Raw genomic sequence first — 27399 nt, forward strand, 5'->3', positions numbered from 1 at the left:
TGGCTCATGCCTATGATCCCAGCACTTTGGGAGGCCGAGGCAGGAAGATCACCTGAAGTCAGGTGTTTGAGACCGGCCTGGCCAACATGGCAAAATCCTATCTCTACTAAAAATATAAAAATTAGTCAGGCATGGTGGCACTCACCTGTAATCCCAGCTACTTGGGAGGCTGAGGCAGGAGAATCACTTGAACCCAGGAAGCAGAGGTTGCAGTGAGCCAAGAATGCACCACTGCACTCCAGCCTGGGCGATAGAGTGAGACTCTTTCTCGGAAAAACAAATAATAAAATAAAATAAAACCCAAAAGGCACAGGTTACCCATTCTGTGTCCTCTCACATTGCTTCCCTGAACCCACAGGGCTGGAGGAAAGCAGGGCTCTGAAGCCCTCGGCCATGTGGTTCTCAGGACCCTAGCAAGGTAGTTTACTCACCTTTGGCAGCATGACCTGCCTCCAGCATTTCTGCGAGAATTAAGGGAGCTGCCATACCTAAAGCAAAAAGTACTGAGGCTTTTGAACTTCGCTGTCTTTGAGGGGTGGATACTGGTGAGAAACACAGGCTTATACGTAACTGAGAACAGGTGGGAGTGTGGGACTCCCACTCGAGAAGCGGCAGCAGCTGACCACTTCCTCAACCCTCAACCCCTCACAGCCACCCCTACAGGCCCACCACCACCAGCTGAATTCCCTTAAGTACTTTATTGTATACTCAGATCCCCAACTGGCCTCCCAGTGACAGCAAAATATAAAACCACAAACCACCTGTATTTTACAAAGTATCTGGAAAGCATGCAGAAAATGTAACAAACCCAAGTTGGAGGTTTTGTCTGAAGACTATAAAACCAGTACTAGGACTACGCAGAGCACAGCAGGACCCGGTTTCTCTCTCCGAGCTATTTTCTGAAAGTGGGCCAGGACCCAAATGCACGCACTGGGCTCCCAGGCAGGCCACCCACATCTCATTCGTCCGGGAACATCAGGAGGCCAGAGAGGCCCGGGATCCACTGCAGCTTGGTGCTGGAGCCTCAAGTGTGTGGGGTGGAGAGTGTGGAGCCCCTACAGGCCCGAGGGCACTGCCTGCCAACCCCATGCCCCCACCACTTCCTCCCCAAGCAGATCAAGGGGGATAGGAAGAGGCCATAAGACCTTCACAAACTCTTTTCCAGCTCAATGTGAACACCACCTAATCTTCCCGTTCACTTCATTCCATCCTGTCCCAATGCAGAATAAACCATCCCTTGACTGTGTTCCAGAATGTTCTAGCACTTTCTGAGCTGTTTCCTCTGCTCTTTGTGTGCTTCTTAGGGGATAAGGCCATAGATCCCCCATGCCTGGTGTGGTGTCTGGCTTGTGGTAGGTGTGAATAAACATTTGTCATCTTGAGGTGACTAGCAATGAAGGAGCTGGAATGGCCACCTAAGAATACCTTAAAGGCTTAGCAACGTGAAATGATGCCCTGAGGCCAGAAGGTGCGTTTTTTCATCCTCACACACTGCTATCTGCTGCACTGGAACAGGTGAATTTTGTGGTGGTCCCCACAGACTGGCACCCAGAGATGTGCCCCTCGCTATCCCTCCCCAAGCTCTGACTCTGGAACAAATGGCAGCAGACTTCTCTGGACACGAGTTATTAACTCTTTATTCCGTTAGTGACCAATACAACAGCACCACGGACACAGCAGGGGCCCTGCCTGAGAACCTAGGCAAGGCAAAGAAGGGGGACGCAGGGGACCTCTGGGGCCCAGGGCTGGCCTGGCCTAGGTGAGGGTGAAGCTTTCCTAGCCTGCCTCCGCTGGCAGCCATGAGAGAAACCACTGGGGAAGCGGGGCTACTGAGTGAACAGTCAAACCACCTGTCAATGCCCCTCCTTCCCCAGAGCACCAGGGCTGCAGTGAGGAGAGGGCTTCTAGGGGGCCAGAGAGAGATCTGTGGGGTGGCTCAGGGTGGACACTGAGCTTCAGAGGGGACAGTGTCTGTGTGTGCGTGTGCGTATGCATGTGTGTGTGTGCGTAGGTGGGCAGATGCCTACACTACTTAGCATATGGGATTTAACTGCTGAGCCACATGACCTGCCTGGAGACAAAGGAGGCCAGGAACCAGGGACTCAGAGCGCCAGGGCCTGGGAGAGGGGCCTGGAGCAGAGGCCACCCACCCCACTGCTTCGTCTTGCAGAGGGCAGGCAGCTCCGCTGGAGGCAGGTCTCGGGCAGACACCTCCCACAGGCCTGGGGGGAGGGGCCACCTCTGGCCCGACCCACCTCACGTATAGGCCATCTTGCTGCACACCCAGGGCCGGGTCATCAGACACTCCGTCGACACCAGCCTGGTGGGCTCCACGAAGACACACTCCCCTGGACCTGCGATGTTGAACCTGTGGCCAGGAGAGAAGACCAGGCGTTTATGATCTGGGACATTCAGCCCAAAACCCAGTGGCAGGGGAGGCCATGGAGGCCCTGAGGCCTATCCCTCCCTCACTTCATCACTGGAGCTGCCTTCTAGGACATTTGTGCTGACAGACTGTTCTAGCTTGGCATCCCATTGTCTTCCTACTCTGTGCACCATAGCTTCAGCCGCCCCGGCACGCCGCTCAGGCACTTCCTGGACACACACACACTTCCCCATTCTCCATGTCCTTGCAGAGTTGGCTCACAGGTCCCAGGCTCCATGACACCCAGTTCAGGGCCACTCACTGCCCACCCTACATCCCCACAGTCCTCTGCCTGCTCTGTGGGGCACTCCCACAGTCCCTGGGGTCTCTACCTGTCTGTCCACACAGGTCTCCAAAGCAGCCAGCTCCTGAGCAGCGAGCTCTGTGTCCTCTCATCTTGGCCCCCTGCAATGCGCAGAGTTGAGCACACAGGAGGGGCTCCGCAGAGCTGGCTGAAGTCAGCTACTCCTCACAGGTTACGGGCAGGCGGCAATAACCCCAATATGGGCTAACTGAGGCTGTGTTGCCCAGGAACTCATTGACATCACACACAGATGTGTGCGGTAGGAAGATTCCCCCCTACCTAAAATCACCCCTTTCCAGCCTCAGAGGTTTCTTCTTAACCTTAGTTGTTCACCCAGATCTCCGATCCCTGCCAAGGTTGGAGGTAGACCCTCACAACAGAGGGCATTGGAAGGACCCCAAGAAGGAGTGCAAGGGAAAGAACCTCTGCGGTGTCTGAGAAATGTGGCCAAAGGCCCCTTGGTTGCCAGGTGGTCAGGACGCCACAGACACCAACCTGCAGGGCTCTGAAAGCAAGAAGCTTCCAGAAAGGCAGGGAGAGGGGTGGAAAGTGCAAGACCTGCTCAGCCACTCTGAGAGCAGACCTGAGAGGCGGACAGGAAAGGGGGTGAGAAACAGAAGGGGTACTGAGGTCAGAGTAAGGGGCAAAAATGAAGACTGCTTGAGATAATGAGGGTGAGGGGAAGCGTCATGAATGCCCCCTGCCTCCAGGGCTGTCACGGGCGTGACTGCCTAAGCCACCCTCAGGTGGGAGCGCAGCTGATGGCCACCTCTGGCAACCAGGAGGATCCGAGGGTCTCAGATGCCCTTCTGCTTTAGCCCCTGCCTTGGGGACGCTCACGTGTCATCATCATCGGATTGGGAGCTGTGTTCCCCACCCCACCCCATGCCCTCCCGCTGGCACCTCAGAGCCTATTCCTCTAGCCACCGGGTCTGTTCTGAGGGTCCCACTCCCCTGTATGCACTTCCCTGCATTTCTCTAGACCTAGACCACTCCTTTCCCCATGCCCCACACAGTCCCCACTGTACTGCCACGGCCACACATCTGCCACCCACTTCACCCACGACCATCACCCCCACACCACACACCAGACCCTGCATCACACACTCATTTCCACACCACGTGAGTCTTACAAAACCACCACGGCACACGCCACCACCTCAGCAGTGCCCCCTCCATCAAGAGATGCATTCGCCTGGAAAATGTAGCCTAGAACACTTCCGGTGCCTGCCTTCAGATCCCCTTTCTTCCACAGCTACATTGCTTAGGTGCCAAGTGGCTGCCCAGGATGGAGGCGCATCTCCCATCCTCCCTTGCGGCCAGGTGTGGCCATGTGACTAAGTTCTGGCCAATGGGGTGAGGCCATCCAGGGCCCTCCCTCCCATTCGCTGTCCCGTTGGGGCTGAATGGGATGTGGTTGTGCCAGAGTGGAGCACCAGGCTGCAGAGATCGGGGACTCAAGGGTGGAGAGACCCTGGGCTAGACACTGGGAAGCTCCGATGGCTTCACAGGGCAGAGCCACCAAGCCAGGCTGGACTTTTGTGAGAGAGGGAGAAGTACAGGCATTTTCATGACTGGGTCTCTGGCGCACGCTGCGGGACCCCGAGACTAGTATCTCTAGCTAGCACAAAACCAAGGGCTTCTCTCTTCGGGAGCTGTGTCCAGGGGGTGAGTCAGGCCTTTCTCAGACTAAGCTCAGTGGCCAGAAGATGAAGCCTCAGCTCACGTGTCTGGATCAAACGGGTCCCCGTTGACCCAGTGGAATTCGTCCCCAACTCTGCGTAGTCCAATCCAGGGCTCCCTCCGCGTGAACTTGAACATAAATTCCTGCACCGAGGAAAGAGGGACACCTCAGGGTCAGATGTGGTCTCCTGACTGCTGTCACATCCCAAGACAAACCTCAGCTTGGAAGATACTGGCTCTCGGGAGGTACAGACGCCAGGAGAGTGACTGCTGTCTCGCTGCATCCCGAAAGTGAGGAGCTAGGCTTACAGGGTCCTCTGCAGTCACACTGCCAGAGTTCGGCTCTGAGCTGCTCGCTGACCTCACAGCAATTGCCTCCGACAGCTTGAAAGGGACCCTGGCTCTGTGTCACGCCCACTGGCCAGGAAGGCTGTACAGGGCTTGCCCTCCTAGCTCAGCAGGCCAGCATTCCTGATTTGCAGGAAGCTTGGGGATTGCCCACAGGATGGAGGATCTGGGACAAATCTCAATGCTCAGGTTGGTTGTCCTATCTGCAAATTTCTGGGACTTTCCCTGCAGACGGAATATCATACTGTGTATCAAAGGCAAACAGAAGTGATTTTTAGATTATCTTCTATTTTGGTTAACACCACTGTTAACCTCAAAATCCAAAACGGCCAATAGACTCCATTAATTGTGTTTCTTTCACGTTTCTGTTGCTAAAACTGTTTTGGATGTTAAATGAGAGATCATATCCTGATTTGGATCTTTAGAAAATGACAATGTGTTTTCACATTTCACAATGCATTTATAATTTGTAATTCTTTTTTCCTTTTTTTTTTTGATTTTTTTGAGACACAGTCTCGTTCTGTCGCCCAGGCTGGAGTGCAGTGGAGCGATCTCGGCTCACGGCAACCTCCGCCTCCCGGGTTCATGGCATCCTCCTGCCTCAGCCTCCAAGTAGCCGGGACTACAGGCGCCTGCCACCACTCCCAGCTATTTTTTTTTTTTTTTTTTTTTTTTTTTTTTTTTTTTNGACAATGTGTTTTCACATTTCACAATGCATTTATAATTTGTAATTCTTTTTTCCTTTTTTTTTTTGATTTTTTTGAGACACAGTCTCGTTCTGTCGCCCAGGCTGGAGTGCAGTGGAGCGATCTCGGCTCACGGCAACCTCCGCCTCCCGGGTTCATGGCATCCTCCTGCCTCAGCCTCCAAGTAGCCGGGACTACAGGCGCCTGCCACCACTCCCAGCTAATTTTTTTTTTTTTTTTTTTTTTTGTATTTTTAGTAGAGACAGAGTTTCACAGTGTTAGCCAGGATGGTCTCGATCTCCTGACCTCGTGATCTGCCCACCTCGGCCTCCCAAAGTGCTGAGATTATAGGCATGAGCCACTGCGCCCGGCCAATTCTTTTTTTCTTAAGAAACAAGTCTTGTGGCTGGGCACAGTAGCTCACACCTGTAATCCCAGCACTTTGGGAGGCCTAGGCAGGTGGATCACTTGAGGCCAGGAGTTCGAGCCCAGCCTGGCCAATATGGTGAAACCCTGTCTCTACTAAAAATACAAAAAGTAGCCAGGTGTGGTGGCACACGGCTGCAGTCCCAGGGACTCAGGAGGATGAGGCATGAGAATCTCTTGAACCCAGGAGGCGGAGGCTGCAGTGAGCCGAGATTGCACCACTATTCTCCAGCCTGGGCGACAAAGTGAGACTGCCTCAAAAAAAAAAAAAGAAAAAGAGAGACAAAGTCTTGCTATGTTACCCAGGCTGGCCTTGAACTCCTGGGTTCAAGTGATCCTCCTGCCTCAGCCTCCTAAGTAGCTGGGACTACAGGCACGCTCCACCATGCCCAGCTAATTTTCCTTTTACTTTTTGTAGAGCTAGGGTCTTACTGTGTTGCCCAGACGAGCTTCCAACTCCTGGGGTCAAGTGATCCTCCTGCCTCAGCCCCCGAGTAGCTGGTACTAGAGGTGTATACCACATCACCAGCTTTATAATTGGTAATTCTTATGGTTTATAATACTAAGTGACCTCAACCAGTGGGCCTTGGATTGAAATAGGTGGCCTTGACAATGGAAGTGGAAACTGGAGCCACTCATTGACGTGCTCAGACCGTGAGGTCTTCCTGCACCCCCAGTGGTTATGCAGCAGGTGGTAGCTTTGGAGACGTGTCACAGGGAACACTGCATCCTTTAGGGTGTGACTGTCCCCTAGAGTCAAGGTTGGGGGCTCTGAAGGTCCCTTCCCCCGCCCCCCTTCACCTCGGCACACTCACCAGCTCCTTCTGGCTCTGAATCACAGCCAGCACTGCCTCGTGGGTGTGGCAGTACTGCCTGCCTGTGTTCCAGTCTCTGGGTTCCTCAGAAAAGAAGTAACACTTCCTTCCATAGAGCAGCCAGTCCTCTGGGCAGGGCGCTTCGCACTTGATGCAGCCCTTGGAAGCTGCAGGGAAGAGACCGGCTTGGCCCTGCCCGCCCCACTCCCCGGCCAGAGTCCCACTCTGCTTTCTATGGCTCCCTCCCCTGCCTCAGCTTTGGCATCCTCCAGGGACACTGCAGGCATGGCTGTCCTCTCTGGTGAGCACCTCTCCTGGTGCCTGGAGGTAAAAGGGTGGCCACTAAATGAATGAGAAAGGGGACAGTGGGAAGCCTGGCAGGCGTCACCGCAAGGGGACATGACAGCGGTGCAGCCACTGGGTTAGGATCTCCTGTCTCCAAACTCCCAGAGGCATGGAACGCCAGAAACTCAGACTGGGAAGAGACCTGGCAGCTACGTGTCCTCTCTTTCCAGCTAGGCCAGGTACTAACAGCAGGACAGACGGCCCGCTATCATTAACCATGCCCACGTTAGCTACCAAGGCTGCCACTCCACCACTGAACTGCTGGGAAGTTCTTTTCATTTTTTATTTTCTTAACCCCCTTGCTGTTAGTGTGCATGGAACATTCTTAAATGTTGAGTCCCAACCTGTCCCCCGGTGACCGAGACCTGCTGGTCTAGGATCTGGCCTCTGGAGTGACCCAGAGACACCCGTTCTGTCTTCTACCCCCTACTCAAAGAAGCACACCAGCCTCCCTCATCCAGGTTGAAACAGATGCCATCTCTCCCAAGATTCCTGACAAGGGTTGCTCTCCATCCTGCCTGCTCACTGCAGTGTCCCCAGGTTACCACTGAATCGCTGCCACCAGGACAGACCGGGACACATCAGATGTGGCTCTACCAGCAGCAACAATGACCACCATGCTGTCCTCCAGTTGTCACGGGATCTCCAGTCTGCAGACTGCTTCCATGAACAGATCGGCGGGTATGTGCATACATGGACTTTTCTGGGAAGGTAGCCCGGAGCTTCTCAAAGGGCCTCCTTGCCAAATGGAATTAATCCACAATCTTAGATTGTTTTCATATGATCTGATTCTAAGCCAGGTCTCCCCCAGTGTCAGAACATGTGAAAATAACTTCTTAAATCCAAATGCAGAACCTTATATTTATTTATTCCACATTTATCTCATTCACTCTGGCTCATCATTTGAGTTTTTCAAGATACATTTTAATCTTGATTTCTTTCACCCATCTGTCATGTGGGATTGTGTTTTTGGATTGTGTCAGCTGCAAATTCCATAAGCATACTTTTTGTTTGTTTTCATACAAGTGATTGATTAAAATGTAGACCAGGACAGAGCCAAGAACAGGCCTCTGGTACTCAAGCCCCTAGGGATCTCCAGCCACACAGACATCAATTCATTCATCGACACCCCCTGGGCATATATATCTGTTCAATGAGATGCAAGTCCACCTGGGAGTACTGACCATGGTGTGGCTACATCTCACATCTCAACTGCTTTTCTGCAAGGATCTCCTAAGAGACTGTTATGCTTTATTGAAATCATATTAGCTATGTCTACACATTCTCTGGCCTCCCAGCCTAGTAAGAGGATAAAAGAAAACTGATGTAAGAGGATAAAAGAAAACTGATTTAATTTGTAGGAATTACTCTAGGTGAATTTAAGCTAGGCCCAGTGGTTACCCTTTTTTTGTTTGTTTGTTTTTTTAAGACAGAGTCTCTTCTGTCGCTCAGGATGGAGCGCAGTGGCACAATCTCAGCTCACTGCAACCTCTGCCTCCTGGGTTCAAGCGATTCTTCTTCCTCAGCCTCCCGAGTAGCTGGGACTACAGGTGCACACAACCATGCCCAGCTAATTTTTGTATTTTTTGTAGAGACAGGGTTTCACCATGTTGGCCAGGCTGGTCTCGAACTCCTGACCTCAGGTGATCCACCCACCTTGGCCTCCCAAAGTGCTGGGATTACAGGCTTGAGCCACTGCACCCGGCTGCCATATCCATTTCTAAACACTCAGAACCCCTGTCCTTGTCATACAAGCCCTATAGGGGAGGGTTTGGTAGGAACTGATAATTTTGGTGGAATTTTCCCCCATTTTATGGATTCCACCTCTGGTCTTATGGCATTTCTCAAAGATCAAAGACAGAGGCACTAATATCATTTTTGGAAACCCTTCAGAACCTACAATACACTTGTATTTGAATCTCTTAAAAGTAATCAGATTCCCTGTTCATATAGCCTCACACGTTCTTAGTTGCAGTTTCTACCTTTTTCATTTATCCAACCCTGTCAGTTCCACACACACTCTATGTTTCTCAGGCCTCTCCCACTTAGAATGTTCTAGTACCTTGATAGGGTCCAGAATATGCCACCCTAAAATATGCCACTTTGACATATGGATCATTTTAAGCTGAAGGCAATTCAGAATCAACAGGAAGAGTTCTCTACCCTCTCATCTGCCAGAAAGTAGGGCATAAATTTCCCTTTGGGGAGGGAGCTGCCCTACTCCCCATCCCTCACCCCATACCCTCCCATACCCCCACTGCCCACCCTAAACCAGGGAGGGAAGAGTGACCCATCATCAAACATGCCAAGGAGTCAACACCAAGATTAGTTTGCATAAGCAAACCTTATTAAAATAGCCTTTATCTCCTGTTGTTCCTCCGTGTGTTTCCTAGTCACTTCCCTTCATTTACCAGCCCTTGAAACCCAAGCCCTCTTTCCTTTGTTAAAAAGGTATGTAAGCCCCTGAGTCTAAATTCTTCTTTGAGTTTCACTTATTATCTGTGAACTCCCATGAACATAAATATTAAGAAACATTGGGTACCTTTTCTCCTGCTAATTTGTCTTTGATAGTTTACTTTACAGGCCCCTAGACACTGAACTTAAGAGGGCAGAGGAAAAGCTTTTTCCTCCCTAGCACTCTCTACCTCCTAATCTCTGGGGAGCTCCTATTCATTCTTCAGGGTTCAGTGTACATGTATTTTCCTTCTGGGAAGCCACTGGGCCAGTAATACCTCTATTATTGCACTTAGCCCTGGACACAGGAGACAGTGTCATATTTGTCTTCTTTTTAACCCTAGCACTTAGCCCAGAGCTTAGCACACAGCAGCACTCAATAAATGTTTGCTGACTGAATGTGATGTGTGGTTTTTTTTTGTTGTTGTTGTTTGTTTTGTTTTGTTTTGTTTTGAGACGGAGTCTCTCTCTGCTGCCCAGGGTAGAGTGCAGTGGTGTAATCTCAGTTCACTGCAACCTCTGCCTCCCAGGTTCCAGCAATTCTCCTGCCTCAGCCTCCCAACTAGCTGGGATTACAGGCACCCACCACTACAGCTAGCTAATTTTTGTACTTTTAGTAGAGACGAGGTTTCACCATGTTGGCCAGGCTGGTCTCAAACTCCTGACCTCAGGTGATCCACCCACTTCAGCTTCCCAAAGTGCTGGGATTACAGGCATGAGCCACTGTGCCTGACTGAATATGATCCTTATTCCCAAACCATCTCCTCCAAGAAGCACTGTCTTCCTAACCTACCCCAAGTTTGTTCTGAGTTCTCACAGCACTTAAAAAGTAATACCTAAGTAACATCTCCATTCTACTTGCATGGCTTAATAAAGGGGACATGTATAGTCTGTGTGTGAATATATTATTTTAAGCTAAAATCTCAACAACTGACACTGTATTTTCTACTTACTTAGTCCCCCACAGGATTCTTGGAGTGTCTAGAATCTTTCTTTAACTAATTAGATGTGCTTTTAACAAGGAGTGTGCAAATTGAATTGCATAAATGCTCTGACATGCATGCTCACCCAAGATGCTCATCACCACCAAGATGGCGAACAGAAGGACCGCGATGGCACCCAGCAGGAGACGTGTGGTGGTGTCTAGGAGAAGAGAGAGGGGTTCAACATCCCACCGCCTGTCCCACTGCCATCCCACCACCAGCCCCATATCCTGCTAATCAGAAACAGGGGGAGGTGGAGCCCAGCAAACTGTGTTTTGTTGTTATTGTTGTTGTTGTTGTTTTGAGACGGGGTTTCACCGTGTTGGCCAGGCTGGTCTCGAACTCCTGACCTCAAATGATCTGCCTGCCTCAGCCTCCCAAAGTGCCGGGATTACAGGTGTGAGCCACCACACCCGGCCAACAAGCTGTGTTTAAACAAGCCCTCCAGGTGATTCTGATGCAGGCTGGAGTTTGCGACCCACTGCTGTAGAGCACAGTTCTGATTCTGTGACTCCCCAGCTTGAAACCCTCCCTGCTGGGCTACCCACTGCTCACAAAATCTTCAGTGATGGTCAGAGCTTTCCACCTTGAATCTCCTGCTCTTCTCTATGTGGTCACAGGTTTCAGCCACATGGGTTCCTCAAAATAACCCATTCAGCCCTCACAGCCCTGCTACTGAATCTTTGCTCCCGAAGTCTCCTCCTCCACCTCCTCCATAGATACTTTCTAAAACTCGCCCACCTCTACACCATCCGTCCTCTTCCTGATCCTCTGGGTTCTCCCTTTGTTATTTTCATTTATTTATTTTATTTTGTTATCATTTAATATTGTCATTTTATATTTAATGAGAGAAACCTTTTAGACTTTAAACCTAGGGTATTTTAAGAATTTTTTAAGTTGTGATGAAAATATATAACATAAAATTTGCAATTTTAACCATTTTTTAGTGTACGGTTAGTGGCATTAAGTACATTCACAATGTCGTGCAACCATCATCACTGTCTGTTTGCAAACTTTTTCATCATCCCAGACAGAAGTTCTGTCCCCTTAAACAACTCACATCCCTTCCTCTCCCCAGCCCCTGGCAACCACCCTTCTCCTTTCTGTCTCTATGAATTGGACCACTCTAGGAAGTTCATATAAGAGGAAACATCCAGTATTTGTCCTTTTGTGTCTGGTTCCTTTCACAGCATGTTTTCAAGGCTCATCCATGTTGTCACATACGTCAGAACTTCATTCCATCTTAAGGCTGAATAATGTTCCATTGTATAGCAAGACCACGTTGTGTTTATCCATTCATCTGTTGGTAAACATTTGGGCTGTTTCCACCTTTTGGCTATTGTGAATAATGCAGCTAAGAACATGGTGTATGAGTATCTGTTCAAGTCCTTGCTTTCAATTCTTTTGGGTATATGCTTAGGAGTGGAGTTGCTGGATCACATGGTAGTTTTATTTGTTTTGTTTTTTACTAAAGAACACTTATTTATTTTTACCAAAACTTTATCTTGAGGACATGGCTAAACTGTGTTTCCACCCTCCCCCCGCCAACTTGAAGAAGGGTTACTACAGTGAATGTTATGCATTCCAGCTGAATAGACTGGAACCCAGTTGGAGACTGAAGGACTGGAACCAACATTAACTGACAAAGAACAACTTCCATCTAAATCATCATAAAAATGTTTGAGCAAAAAAAAAGAAAGAAAAGAAAAAAAGAGGGGGTAACAGGGGTTTCTGGTTGAACAAGATCCTCACATTTCATCTAACACAGTCAATCTTGGCTAGAGTATAACCAAACGGAAACAGGATTACTATGATACAAAACTTCCACTACAGCACACTATACACACCAGTGTTCCAAGCCCACCCCCATCCCCCAATGCTTCCAACACAGTTATTTCTCAGCCTGTTGAGCCTGCCGATGAAGAAGCATGTAGGTCTTCTCTTTAATCCAGTCTTTTTTTATAAGGCTGGTATGTCTGGGTATCAGCTCGGTAAACCAGGCAGCTGAGGTCTGCCAGATCACTGATGAAATCAAACAACTGACTGATGTCATATGTGATAGAGGGACTGTTGGGATTCATTCTTTTCACATGTCTTCATACATTTCACAAACGCCTTCCATGCATTCATTCACAGATTCGTAGTCAGCATAAGTTCTGCCTTCTGGCCTTTTGGTAGTCTGTACCAGCAAAATGGTGTGAGATATCGCGCCAAACTCTCTTCGTTACAGCCGCTGCCGACACCGCCGCCGCTCCCAGTAGTAGTTCTTTCTGAGGAACCACTAACTCCATCACTGGTTGCATAACTTTACATTCTCACTAGCAATAGACGAGGGTTCCAGTTTCTCCACATCCTCACCAACACTTGTTGGTTTGCATTGTTTTGATTACGGTCCTCCTAGCAGGTGTGAATTCCCTTTACAACTTTGTTTGGATTTTTTGTTTTTACCATCTTAACCATTAAGTGCACAGTTAAGTGCAGTTACATTGTTGTGCACCCATTTTGAAAGTGTTTTTTTAGTCAATGTTATACATAAATCATAGATGAAAACAGTGTCTTTGCAGTTCAGTGTTTGTCTGTAAACTGTTACTTGTCCATCATGATAAAAGTGCTGAAATTGAGAGGAAGAATCTGTAGCAATTCAGCATTACCCGATATCCAAGTGCTTGTTGCTCATTATTAATTTGTGTTGTATTTTACAAAGGATTTTGAAAAGAAACTTGTTTCCTTCACCAAGGATAGTCTGAAAAGCACAGATTTAAGGAATCAAGAAATTCTAATAGGCTTCATTTAAAAAATAATAGTGCAGAGCGCAGTGGTTCGCGCCTGTAATCCCAACACTTTGGGAGGCTGAGGCAGGCGGATCACTTGAAGTCAGGAGTTCGAAACCAGCCTGGCCAACATGGTGAAACCTTGTCTCTACAAAAATTACAGAAATTAGCCGGGTGTGGTGGTGTGTGCCTGTAATCCCAGCTACTCCATAAGCTGAGGCAGGAGAATTGATTGAACTCAGGAGACGGAGGTTGCAGTGAGCCAAGATCACATCAGTGTACTCCAATCTGAGTGACAAAGCAAGACTCTGCCTCTAAAAAATAATAATAGTAGCAATAACATTGCTCCTTCCCCAAAGCCAACCATTTTCAACTCTTTTAGCTGACTCTTTTGGTATTAGCTCCAAATTTCTAAATGCCATGTGTATGTAAATACTTCTAGATTTTTTTCTGTTTTAGATATAATTTATTGACTTCCCGTTACAGTGATGCAGACTTAATTCTCTGCATTATCACTCTACCCTGACCACTCACTCCCTGCCCTCTCAATATCATAGTTTGTGTTAGCTTGATATTTTGGTGTTATATTCTTAGGTCAGTGTAAACAGTACTCTCAGCAAAGCCATGCAGTGTGCTATGATCATGTCCATAGAACTTCTTGTTTCCCTGTTAATCCTGGTCTTCTTTTCCCTTTGCTCAGTTTCTGTATGCATATCATATTTCAATGCCAAAACTCCTCTTTCATGATGAGACAAAATCGGAATTTCTCTTTCACTTTGGTCTTAGTTCAGTCTGCTATAACAAACTGTCATAGACTGGGTGGCTTAAACAACAGACATTTATTTCTCCTGATAGTTCTAGAGGCTGGATCAGGGTGCCAGCATGGTCAGGTTCTGGTGGGGGCCCACTTCCCGGCTTGCTGACAGTCGCTTTTTCACTGTGTCCTCACATAGTGGAGAGAGGAAGTTCTGGTGTCTCTTCCTCTTCTTATAAGGGTAGTAATTCCATCATGGGAGCTCTCCCTCATGACCTCATCCAAACCTAATTACCGCTCAATTACCCACCTCAATATCATCACGTTGGAGGTTAGTGATTCAACCTATAAATCTGGGGAGGAAACCAACATGCAGGCCATAACGACCATCTTGAAGAAATGTCCCTTGGAACTTTCTGACCTGCTCGAATCTGACCAGTTGCCTTCTAAGCCCAGCTGCCATCCAGGGTCTCCCGACACCGGCAGTCTGAGGATTTATCTGCCTCTCTCCTATGTTGACTCCTCTGTTCCTTTTCTCCCATGCCTTCCCTTTCCTTGGTTTACTCCCTCATCTTGGTGAAGCACAACATCCAATGGCTGCCTGAGGAAGGGTAGAGCCAAAGCACTGCACTGCACAAACCTGAGGAGCAAAGATTCTCATTGTGTTCCATGGCGCACTGGTGAATGTTGCTCGTGAAATTGTGAACCCAGAGGGCTAAGTATTATAGATCAAGAATAATTTTCCTTCAGAATTTTGAAGGTATCACTTAATTGTCTTCTAGCTCCAGTGTTGCTTTCAAAAAGTCTAGGTCCACTCTCACCCATGATCCTTTTCAACTGCTTAATTATTTTCTTTCTAGAGGCTTTTAGGGTCTTCATTGCACAATGTTCTAAAATTTCATCATTGCATGCCATGCCTTGGTTTGGTCTGTTTCATCTACTCTAGTAGGCCCTTTCAATCTGGAAAGTGGTATTTTTCAGTTCCAGGAAATTTTCTTTCTTTCTTTTTTCTTTTTTTCTTTTCTTTTTTTTTTTTTTTTTTTTTTTTTTTTTTTTTTTTTTTTTTTTTTTTGAGACAGAGTCTTCGCTCTGTTGCCCAGGCTGGAGTGCAATGGCATGATCTCAGCTCACTGCAACTTCCACCTCCTGGGTTCAAGCAAGCAATTTTCTTGCCTCAGCCTCCCAGGTAGCTGGGATTACAGGTGCCTGCCACCACACGTGGCTAATTTTTTGTATTTTTAGTAGAGGTGGGGATTTCACCATGTTGGCCAGGCTGGTCTTGAACTCCCGACCTCAGGTGATCCACCTGCCTCGGCCTCCCGAAGTGCTGGGATTACAGGCATGAGCCACTGTGCCCAGCCAGGAAATTTTCTTTAATTACATTATTGATTATTTCTTCTCTCCCATGTTTTGTTTTCTTCTGGAAGGCATAGTCTTCAAATGTTGGATCTCCTAGATTGGTCCTCCAAATTTCTCATCTTATTTTCCCCTCTTGCTTGCTATCTCTTTGCCTTTTTGCTCTATTTCCTGGAACATTTTCTCAATGTTATCATTACCCTTCTACTGAGTTCTTAATTTCTGTGACTATATTTTTAATTTCCAAGGTTTACTTGGTTTTGTTGCTGCTGTTCTATGAATACTCCCTCTTAAAGAATCCTATTCTTGTTTTAATGATACAATACTTTCTCTTATCTCTTCTCTCTGAAGATATGACTGACAGGTTTTTTGGAGGGGTGGGGAAAATGAGCAGAAAGATTATTTCCCCCTGTATAACCTCTGTTTTGGTCTTGAGCTTCCATGTTAGAGACTTTCCTCAGTGGTCTGGGGACCACAGTTATCTGTTCATGATTAAGGCAGGAAGACTAATGACTTTGTTGGAGCCTCCAAGCCCATGAGATGGGGCTTATTAGCTGTGGGGACATTATGTTTTCCTCTTGGATGGATGAGAGTCCATGGAGGAGGCTTTTCTGTTTTCTGCCCTAGAGAATACGGGGCTAGCTGAGGGAAGAGGCTGGGACGTTGTCCTCAGCATTCAATATGTAAATGTTGGCTTTAGTTGCTTGTTCTCAGGGTGGTGCTGTCTTTCTCTTTCTTTCCTTCTTTCTTTCTTTTTTGTTTTTTTTTGAGACAGAGTCTCACTCTGTCACCCAGGCTGGAGTGCAGTGGTGTGATCTCGGCTCACTGCAACCTCCTCCTCCTGGGTTCAAGCAATTCTCCCACCTCAGCCTCCCGAGTAGCTGGGATTACAGGCGCCCGCCACCATGCCCAGCTAATTTTGTATTTTCAGTAGAGACAGGGATTCACCATGTTGGTCAGGCTGGTCTCAAACTCCTGACCTCAGGTGATCTGCCTGCCTCGGCCTCCCAAAGTGCTGGGATTACAGGCGTGACCCACTGTGCCCGGCTGAAGCCCTCTTGAGAGATTTCATCCCAGGTTCCTGCCAGGGCTGGGGAGAATCTGTACAGAGTAGGAATCTAAATCCTCCTTAAAGAAATTTTCAACCAGTCCTCCTGTTCTCAGCCCCATCTTCAAGCACTGCCACCAACCCCCGAGCCTTAGGAGTCCTCCCATGAGGCTCAGGTGGCTCCTGTGCTCTCTGGACTTTCTCAGGTGGGGTGAAGTCAGTTACCATTTATCCACTTGCTCCCTAGCTCTCTATTTTGTTGCTAAATTTCTCTCTATTCTTGTCCTTATGGCCTTTTAAAAATCCCTTTGATGTTTGGTTTTTTTTTTTTTTTTTTTTTTTTTTGAGATGGAGTCTCGCTCTGTCACCCAGGGTGGAGTGCAGTGGCACAATCCCAGCTCACTGCAATCTCCGCCTCCCAGGTTCAAGCAATTCTCCTGCCTCAGCCTCCCGAGTAGCTGGGATTACAGGCACGTGACACCATGCCCGACTAATTTTGGGTTTTTTTTGCTCACTGCAACCTCCGCCTCCCAGGCTCAAGTGATTCTCCTGCCTCAGCATCCTGAGTAGCTGAGATTGTAGGCGCATGCCACCATGCCCAGCTAACCTGTTGCATTTTTAATAGAGTTGGGGTTTCTCCATGTTGGCCAGATTGATCTCAAACTCCTGACCTCAGGTGATCCACCCACCTTAACCTCCCAAAGTGCTGGGATTATAGGCATGAGCCACCACACCTGGCCCCTTTACTGTTGTATTAGTGGGCTTCTGAAGGGAAAAAGAAAAAAATGCATGTGTTGGCCGGGCGCGGTGGCTCAAGCCTGTAATCCCAGCACTTTGGGAGGCCAAGACAGGCGGATCACGAGGTCAGGAGATCGAGACCATCCTGCCTAACACGGTGAAACCCCGTCTCTACTAAAAAAAAAAATACAAAAAACTAGCTGGGCGAGGTGGCGAGCGCCTGTAGTCCCAGCTACTCCGGAGGCTGAGGCAGGAGAATGGCGTGAACCCGGGAGGCGGAGCTTGCAGTGAGCTGAGATCCGGCCACTGCACTCCAGCCCGGGTGACAGGGCGAGACTCTGTCTCAAAAAAAAAAAAAAAAATGCATGTGTTCAGTCTGCCATCTTGACCTGCAAGTCCAACAAACATTTCTAGTCTTTCCTATGGGCAAGGTCTATGTTGGCAAGTGACGGGGAGTCCTGGGTGGGTAGCTTCAGACATAGTAAGAGCAGAGGCTTCAGCCTGCACTGGACTGGGCTCTCTCTGTTCCTGCTCTGCTGTCCTTGGTGGCAGCTTCATCACAGTTCCCTGGAGCTACAGGATGGCTGCCTATGGTGAGCATGCTGAGTGCATCCTTCTTCTCCCTTCTATTAGCCTCTTCTCTATCATTGATGCTGCAATCCTTTGTGCACTGAAGATAAGAGCATAGCATCTGACATCACTTTGCCTGGGTTCAAATTCCAGCTCTGCCACCTTCTAGATGTGTACGGATGATAAAGTTTCTTAGCCACTATTGTAGTTCATTTTTCTCATCATGAAAATGAGGTAATGATAATATCTATCTGTCTCTTAGAGTGTTATAGGAATTCAGTGTACAGCGCTTAGCACAGTGCCTGGTGTAATAAACTCTACTCAATCAACTTGCGGCAATTATGCAGGACATCAGTGTGATGACGACCATCAGCCCTAGGCTCCTTTGGGGTAAGGACTGTGCTTTACTCACCTTCAGATTCCCTTAAATAGGGCTGGGTCATTGCCTTGCATGTTACAGAGCACCCACTGGGACTCAAAAACTATGAGAGAAATTTAGTCACACCAAATGACAACATCCTTGGTCAACCTTAAATTCAACTGAGTTTGTAGGAAAGACCACACAGGGAAGAGGGATCGGTACATGTATCTCCAACACTGCCAGACCCTGCCTCTTCATTATGTCTCAGGGATAATTTCTCTAGATGCTGCACTGGACCATGCTTCCTCTGACTCTGCAGGGACTCCTTCCTTGCCTCTTCCTAGTGTCCAGTGGTTGCTGACGGACTTTGGCACTCCTTGGCTTGCAGCCGCATCACTCCAATCTCTGCCTTTATCATCACATGGTATTCTCTCGGTGTGTCTTATGTGGTTCGACTATGTGCCCACCCAGATCTCATCTTGAATTGTAGTTCCCATAGTTCCCACGTGTCATGGGAGGGTCTGGGTGGGAGGTAATTGAATCACGGGGGCAGGTTTTTCCAAAATCATGCTGTTCTTGTGATAGTGAATAAGTCCCACAAGATCTGATGGTTTTATAAAGGGCAGTTCCTCTGCACACACTCTCTTGCCTGCTACCATGTAAGACATGTCTTTGCTCCTCCTTCACCTTCCTTCATGACTGTGAGGCCTCCCCAGCCATGTGGAACTATAAGTCCATTAAACCTCTTTCCTTTATAAGTTACCCAGTCTTGGGTATGTCTTTATTAGCAGTGTGAGAATGGACTAATACAGTGCCCTTGTCTTCATGAGACCATCTTCCTATAAGAATTCCAGTTCACACGGGATTAGGGCCCACCCTACTCCGATCTGACCTCATCTTTACTACAAATAATCTGCCAGACTGTATTTCCATATGCAGTCACATTCAGAGGTACCAGAGGTTAAGACTCCAACATCTCTTTTTTGGTGGGGACACAATTCAACTTCTAACAAATGTCTAACTCATTTCTTGTTCCCTACTATGCCATGGCCCATATTAGATGGCATTTAAGGGTGCAGTTTATTTAGGTTTCTAAATGTGTGTGATTTCACCTAATATTAGAAAGAACAACTGAAAAAACCTGACTCCCAGACACAGCTCCCATCATCCTCACACTCATATCCCAAAAAAGGCCCACGCTGCTGTCTCTAAGTCATCGGGGACACAGCCTGGCAAGCATAATCTTGACTTAAAAACTACCAAATGTGAAGTTTGGTAATTTTAAATTTTAAGAGGCTAAAAGCATGTGTGTGGTTTTGATCAGGAAGTTGTGGGTTTTGCCTAATCAAGAAACTTTCAACATTAAAATTCAGAATCGGTGAGCACTGAAAAATCTATAGGCTGAGGCACGCAGGCTCACTCTGTCCCCTCTCCCGTACCCCCAGGCCACTCCGGCCCACTGCCATTCTCAGTGCCAGAAATATCCCCATCTCGAATCACCTCTCTTGTTCCCAGAACCCAGGCGGGCTCTCTGGGTCACCTTTCCTAGTCTTATACCCCAGGCTGGAAGGAAAGGTTCATACCTACAGTGAGAGAAAATATTTGACTAAGGCAACTTCTGTTTGACTTCCTGTTTATAAAGCTAGTTATGCATCTCAGAAAAGTCTTGAAGACCTGGGCTGTAATCCCAGCTTTCTGATTTAAGAAGCTCTCTGACTCATTTAACCCATAAGGAGGGAAAAAACGTCAATGCTGGAGGTGGCAGGGTTGTCTGGGGAGCAGGGGGAGGAGAGGCTGTGTGTGGGAATTTGATGATCCCCAGCTAGCCTCACCAAGGCTGATGTCCTTGGCCATGCAGGAAGGGGTCAGAGCCTTCACAACAGGGCTTTGGGATGTCCTTGGGCAAGACACTCAGCCTCTCAGTCTCGGCTCCCTCGTCTATGAAACAGAACACTCACCAGCCCCTTGCAAGGGGGAGAGGTGAGGACTGGGATGATGACTATGAAAGCCCTAGGATGGCTCCAGCATGTAGCAGGTGCTTGATGTGCATTGGAAACCTGGCGATAAAGGAGCAGAGACTTCTTGGAGGGTTCAGCTTGGTCAAGTCAGGAAATGTCCCATTTCTCTCAAGACAGGTGCTTGGCTAAGCAGGTGCAGTATAACCCTGGGTCCCCAAAGGGACAGATCCCTCCTCCCATTGACAGTGTTTCATTATGTGAACTCTGGACTCAGGTTTGGGGTGGGAAGCAGAATCAAGGGAGGCTGACCAGAAGTCAAAGTGTTGCAGTTGGGTGTGGGCTCCCCTGGCAGAGCTGCAGGAGGCCAAGTCCAGGCAGTTGGGAAGAGGAGTCACCGTACACACAGCCCACACTACAGGGCCTCTGTCTACTGAGAGGTAGAAATCATGACCTGACTTAGCAGATGAGGAAACAAATGCTCCTAGAAGTTGGAAAGCCCACCAGCCTGTGGCAATGGAAGGCTCTGACCCAGCTTTACCAGATGCTCTGCTTCCTGTACCTCCCCACACTGTCTCAGGCCCTGTCTTGGAACCTCTGAGAGAACACAAATGTGCCCAGGGCCCAGATTGGTACCTAGATGTTGCAGAAAGAATGAATGCATGACGGAGACCAGTGCAAAAGCCAGCACTGGGCCATTGCAGCAGCACCCTGGAGAGGACCAGGTCTGCTCCTCGAGCTCCTCTCTTCTGGGTCCTCCAGAAGAGGACCCGTCCTTCCATCTGGGTCCTCCAGATCTGTCTCTCTCCACCCTGCCCCACCCCCAGTACACCTGGGCTTAGTTCCCACATGGGACAGACTAGCTCTGGCCACCTGGCCCGGAACACGTCGTGCTCTGGGTCTGGGACACCTTTCCCTCTGTCTCCTCTCAGGCTCCTTTTCTAGGCTCCTCTCAGAAGAGAGGAACTTGGGGGTACCCAAGGAGACCTTCAGAGAACTGGCCGAGGGGAGGCCCCTGGTCAGACTCAGACTCCAGATCCTAAAACTCCTGCAGGAAAAGAAAGTAGGCCTGAGATGCTGAGCACCCAAGGACCACAGGCCATCAGGAGCGGGACTGCTCCTGGGGAGTCCAGGGAAAGGAGGAGGAGGGGACTGCAGGTGGCATGAGTCAGAGAGCAAGGCAAGGCAGGAGGCCATGGTGAGGCAAGGCTGGACCACAGGAAGATGCTAAGCATGGGAGTGGGCTTGACTCAGGGTCCCAGGCAGCCTCTGGGTGACCTTCCAGCTTGGTGTGTGGTCTCTTCTGCAGCCTGACTGGCAGGTGGGCAGCCCAGCCACAGTGGAGAGGAGGAAGCCCAAGGGGGGAGAAGTCAGGGCAGGAGGTGGACAGGAACAGCAAGCAGGAGGCATTGAAGAGCCACAGCAGCCCAGAAGCAGCCCTACCATGGGGGCTTCGGTTAAGGTTAGGGCAGATCCTTCAGCAATGCTGACGAACAAATGAATGAAGAAACACAGGCAAGAGGAGGGAACAACTTCAAGAAATAGCTTTGGCAGGAGGAAAGCGTGGGAACACAGGGCCACTCCAACAGTAAAGCCGGAGACAGCGTCACAGGGAGCTGTCCCACCACCTCCATCCATTGCACACAACTCTTCACAACCCACAGCTCTGCTACAGCTCTTCTCCTCGGTGACGCAACATCTTCACCTCCTCCGTCCCTGCCACTGTCTGGGGGTCCAGCTTCAGAGTCGGCACAGCCCTTCCTCGGACAGTGCACGTCCCCTGGCCCACAGCCTTTGTGCAGAAGGCTGGTATTACCATCCCCACCTCACCATCCTCAGCAGCCCCCACAACCTGTCTTGGCCCAGGTGCTGGTTATGTTCCTCCTGGTGCACTGCCCCACCCCCTCCCTGACCTCGAGCCTCAGTCCCACCCCTCTGGGCCCCCACCAGTCTTCCAAAGGCAAACCCACTGTCTCCACCCCTCAGTAGCCCCTTCAGAGCAAAGTCCAAGCTCCTGGGCAAGACCTGGCTGGCCCTTCACCGTCTGGGTCCTTCAGACCCGTCTCTCTCCACCCTGCCCCATCCCAGTACTCCAGGGCTCAGTTTCCACATAGGACAGACTAGCTTTGACCACCTGGCCCGGAATACATCGTGCTCTGGGTCTGGAACACCTTCCTCTCTGTCTCCACGCCCGCTAAGAGGTCACCTACTCCAGGAAGCCCTCCTTTTCTGACACTGCCTCCATAAGGATGAGCGATCCAGGCTCCGGGTTTCCCTAGTTAATGCTGCCCAGGTCCTCCTTGTCCCTGGATTCAAGGTGCCAGGAGCACCCTGAGAAACACCCAAAGGGCCAGCCACCCTCTCACTAACTCCAGCATCTCCCACACCACACGCCGCCGGCGGTAGCTAATAATAGTTTCCTAAAAGAGCTCATGAATTTGAAATCAATTTCTCCACTTGGGTTCCTGCCCCCGCGGCAGGCCAGGGGTCCCTCCCTGAGGCAGTCTGATGGCGGAGTAGGTGTGACCCCTGACCTTGCAAGGAAGAGCCTCTCGGGGATTCTCCACCCCTGCCCTGCCCTCCCCACATGCCCCACCAACACGGGGTCCCCGCGGCTCTCACAGGGGCGTGCACCACCTCTGGGGTCTCCAGCTTTCTTACTTTACTTGAAGCATGTTCACGGCCACAGATTCCGCCACCCTCAGATGGGTGTCAGGCAGTGGCTGTCCCCTTCATGCGTGAGGAGACGAAGGCTCAGAGCGTGAAGCGCGCTCCAAGGTCAGACAGGGAGTCGCAGCAGCGGCGGGGTCGAGGCTGTGACTCGCGGTGGCCCCCGGTTCCCTCCCACCCCACCCCATGAAGCGGCGTCTGGCCGCCCTGAAATGAATGACTCCGCCGCGTCCCGGCGCCGCGCTCCCAGCGCTCCCCTCCTGGACAGCGGCCAAGGTGACTCTGACCGCCTCCGGGTCCCGGGTCGGGCCTGGGCAGGGGTCCCTGGCCGGGAGAGGGAGGCCGCTCCGCGCTTACCCTCCAAGGCCGCCTTCCAGCTGGTGCTGCCCTCGTAGCCCGACCCGGATCGCCGCAGCAGCCCCTCGGGGCCGCGGGCCTCAGCCTCTGCGGGCGAGCGAGGCCTGGGGCGGCGGGGGCGGAGGGGGGCGGCGCGGGCGGCGGATAGGGTGGCGGCGGCCGGCCCCGCGCCAGGGGCTCCCGGCCGGCTCATGCGGGGCGCTCCGCCGCGCGCGCCGCGCTCCTGCACCGGGGGCGGGCCCAGCCGACGCGCACCGCGTCCGCGCGCCCTGCGGCACCCCCAGGCCGGCTCTGGTGGCTAGACGCGGCGCTCGCAGGCCGGGGCTAAGCGGCCCCCGCGCCGGAGCCCTTGCCGCCGGTGCCGCCGCCGTGCGGCCGAGCCGCAGCCTCCACGCACACAGCCAGGCTGGGGAGGAGCGCGAGGCGGCGCGCGGGAGCCGGGAGCCGTGGACCCGGGCGGGGCGGGGCGGGCTCGGAGAGGGAGGAGGCGTGGAGGAGCGGGGACAGCCGGGTCCCCGACCCCGCCACCTGGGCTGGAGGCCGTATGCTGCCGAGCTGGGAGCGCAGTCTTGGAGCCGGGAGACCTGGTTCTAACTCAGCTCCACCTCCCCAGCGGCCTGCTCATCATCTGTAAAAATGGGAATGAAGTTCACGGGGACAGTGCAGGGAGGCTCAGGGAAGATGAGCGCCTTTCTTCCAGGCTGCCCTGGAGCCAGAGCAGAGAGTGGTAGGGGCTGTCACTTGACCCTCAACCTCTTGATAAAGGAGAGAAACGTCCGAACGATGAGCACAGAGAGAGTAGAGTCTAAAGGAGCGCTGTCGAGCGAAGCAACGTTGCAGATTCAGTTAACATTTCTTGAGCACCTACTAAGCGCCAGGGGCTTTCACGTATCTTAGCTGACAGTGCCCCCAGGTGAGGCTGAGAAGTGGAATTTTGAGGTCAAGGACATTTCCGAAGGCGGCGCCAGGCAGGTATATGCTTGGCGGGTGTCTGACTCCGGAGTCTTCACTGGCCCCTTGCCTCAGCTGACCTCGCGTCGCCTGAGGCCCTACGCCTCCAGCCCCGATCCTCTTTCCCCTCCACCATTCTCAGTCCCACCTCTGGTTCCTCTCTCAATCTACAGTTCTTCATCCGCAGCTCCTCCTGCTCCCTCCCCCAAATCCAATAGGCCACTGACTCTTGTGAATTCTCCCTTTTAAAATATTTTTATTTTTATTTTTTGAGGCAAGGTCTCGCTCTGTAGCCCAGGCTGGAGTGCAGTGTCAAAATCACGGCTCACTGCAGCCTCGGCCTCCCAGGCTCAAGCGATCCTCCCACCTGGGTCTCCCAAAGTTCTAGGATTGCAGGTGTCACCTGCCGTGCCCGGCCCCTTTTAAACTCTTAGTCTGCCCGTTGCACTCCATCCCTCTAGCCACTGGCCAAGTACAAGCCAATGCCTTCTCTTGCCCGACCACAGCAGCAGCCTTCTAAGAGGTCTCCCAGCCTCCACTCTTGCTCCCTCCTTTCCAGCTCCTCCCGCTCCGCACCCGCAGCATCTCCCTAAAGTGCAAACTCACCACTCCTTCAGGGATCCCTTTACCTGTGGGTTAAGACCATCTTTTTACAAGGCCTGAAGGTCCCTCATGGTTGAAGTCCTGCTCCTACCTAAGGCTTCCTCTCCTCCCACCCCTTCTCTGCCATCCCCAGACACACCCAACTATTCTGACTCTTTCCTCTGGGCCTTTGAACACTCTTCCCTCTGCCTGGAACACATCTCCTCCTTGGTCCTTCTAACCCTCCTTGTAGCCCCCATGCACCTTAGTTTGCCTACCAAATTTCTGCTAATGCTTCTGATTGCACAGTCTCTAGGATACTGCATTCATTCAGATTAGGTTCAGCAGAATACAACAGAAAACCCCAGTAAGAGTTTAGTTAGAAAGAAGGGTTTTTTGTTTGTTTTGTTTTGCTTTGTTTTGTTTTGTTTTTTACCTGAAAGAAGTCTACAGATGATCAGCCCAGGGCTGGATTGAGAGCTCCAAGATCATCAGGGACCCCAGTTCTTTCTCTCTTTCTGCTCACCATCATCCTTAGTATATACCCTACATCTTCAGGATTCCCTCATGGTCACACTATGGCCACTGTGGTTCCAGCCATCACACCTGCACACCAGATTACAGAATGTAGGAAAAACCAAGGGGAAAAGGGCATGCCTCTTGTTGAATCAGACTCCTTTAAAGAGTTTTCTGGAACCCCAGTGATTTCCACTTACCTTCCACTGGCCACTTCTATCCCAAGTAAGTCTGTGGAGTATAGGGGCAATTAGCTAAAGCCATTGCCACGCTCAATAATGCAGAGATTCTGACAGGAAGAAGGGGAGAATGGAAAATGTGCATGACCGGCAATCCCTGCCTCGTAAGCCTCCTGTGATCCCAGACTGTGGCACCTGTCCTTTGGGCCTTTGGAACACTCTCCACCTCTCTTCCCATAGCACTTGACACATCCTACTGTCATTGCTTGATCTCCAACCAGATGACTAGCTGTGGTGCGAGGGCAGAGGCACTGCTATATCCTGCGTTCCTAGGGCAGTGCCCCATTGGAACACCAGGCCCAAAGCTTCAGACTTCACGTAGGCACAAGGAAGCATCAAAGATGTTTGAGCAAAGAAAGGTCATGATCACACCATGCTTTAGGAAAATTAACTTTGGTACCAGGTACAAAGCAGTTTGGGAGCAGATCAGCAAAGAAACTCTTGAAATAAACCATTGACATAAAAAGGAGTACCAAAGGCGTGATACCAATGCATTGGCAGTGGAGCTGACCTTAGGAACTTCCCAGTCAATCACAATACTCCAGGACCTATCGGAAGTAGGATCTAAGCCTCCCAGAGTCCCCGTGTGCCCTTGTCAGCTTCCCTGCTCCCCTCCTGATGCTTTCTGGGATCACTCCCCAAATAAATTGCTTGCACTTAAATCCTTGTGTCAGGGTCTGTTTTGGGGGGAACCCAAAAGATAATGACCCTTAGGGGTGTGAAAGGGTCTGCTTCCTCAAGAAAAAGGTGCTCATGAAAATGGACACCATAATTGAGATAAAACCCATCAAGACCCCCTGCCCTAGGCCAGGGTTGGTGGCTCACGCCTGTAATCCCAGCACTTTGGGAGGCCGAGATGGGCAGATGACAAGGTCAGGAGATCGAGACCATCCTGGCTGACATGGTGAAACCCCATCTCTACTAAAAATACAAAAAATTAGCCGGACGTGGTGGCGGGCACCTGTAGTCCCAGCTACTCGGGAGGCTGAGGCAGGAGAATGGTGTGAACCCAGGAGGCAGAGCTTGCAGTGAGTGGAGATCGTGTCACTGCACTCCAGCTTGGGAGATAGAGCAAGACTCCGTCAGAAAAACAAAACAATACAAAACAAAAACCTGCCCTCTATCCCTGAGCGATTGTAGAGTTTCTAAGACGGCCGTCCTTGAGGAGCTTGGGTGACAGGCTGCACCAGCTGTACTCCCAGGAGCAAGCAGTGGATGTACTGCTTACCTCTAGGGACCCAGTTTTGTCCCACGAGGGTGTAGCAAGTAGTAACCTGTCTGATTTCAAACTCCCTCAGATTCATAGACTCTTACAGTGGACACCTACAATTCCCCAGGGAACCCCAGCATGTGAACTTCCATGTCACATGCTGTCAAGGAGGCCCAACAGGAAACTTGATCAGACTTAGAGTGAGTTTAAGTAGAGGTCTGGGAAGATTTCAAATGCAGCCTGGCCAGCACCAGTCTTCCCTTGGTCTTCTGGGCAGGGTTTTTGTTTGTTTGTTTTTTTGCTTACTACTTTCTAACAAAGTGTATGTTCCCATCTCTGAATGGCTCTGTCCTGCCTTCCCCTGTGTCTCAGGATATTGACTCCATCTCCTTTTCTTAGAGTTATAGAATAAGCGTGATTCCTGGCCCACAAATTAAGAGGTTGAAAAATAATGACATGTTCTTTCCTTCTTTCAAGTCAACTGAATTGTAACTTCAGGTCACCATCCCATTATGGGGGTAGAAAATTCCACCAGACTGGGCGCAATGGCTCATGCCTGTAATCCCAGCACTTCGGGAGGCCGAGGCAGGTGGATCACTTGAGCCCAGGAGTTCGATACCAGCCTGGCCAACATGGTGAAATCCCATCTCTACTGAAAATACAAAAATTAACTAGGCGTGGTGGCGCACGCCAGTAGTCCCAGCTACTCGGGAGTCTGAGGCAGAAGAATTGCTTGAACCCAGGAGGCGGAGGTTGCAGTGAGCGGAGATCTTGCCACTGCACTCCAGCCTGGGCAACAGAGTGGATAAGACTCCGTGTCAAAAAAAAAAAAAAAAAAGAAAGAAAGAAAAG

The 27399-nt window shown here is 50.4% G+C and overlaps 1 protein-coding gene and 1 pseudogene across 1 annotated transcript; both read right to left on the reverse strand.

The window, feature by feature from the left end:
• Nucleotides 1-1619: 1619 nt before the first annotated feature.
• On the reverse strand, nucleotides 1620-26641 carry CLEC2L (C-type lectin domain family 2 member L). Its single transcript, XM_017880397.1, is given in 8 exon segments — nucleotides 1620-2368; nucleotides 4456-4556; nucleotides 6688-6854; nucleotides 10555-10629; nucleotides 23050-23191; nucleotides 23194-23237; nucleotides 23645-23755; nucleotides 26566-26641. Coding segments are annotated over 8 exon segments (828 nt in total). The 3' UTR covers nucleotides 1620-2256.
• Nucleotides 12361-21841, reverse strand: LOC108534833 (enhancer of rudimentary homolog pseudogene; annotated as a pseudogene).
• Nucleotides 26642-27399: the final 758 nt, after the last annotated feature.

The sequence above is a fragment of the Rhinopithecus bieti genome, unplaced genomic scaffold (assembly GCF_001698545.2).
Source record: "Rhinopithecus bieti isolate Rb0 unplaced genomic scaffold, ASM169854v2 scaffold_11401, whole genome shotgun sequence".
In the NCBI taxonomy this organism is placed as follows: Eukaryota; Metazoa; Chordata; class Mammalia; order Primates; family Cercopithecidae; genus Rhinopithecus; species Rhinopithecus bieti.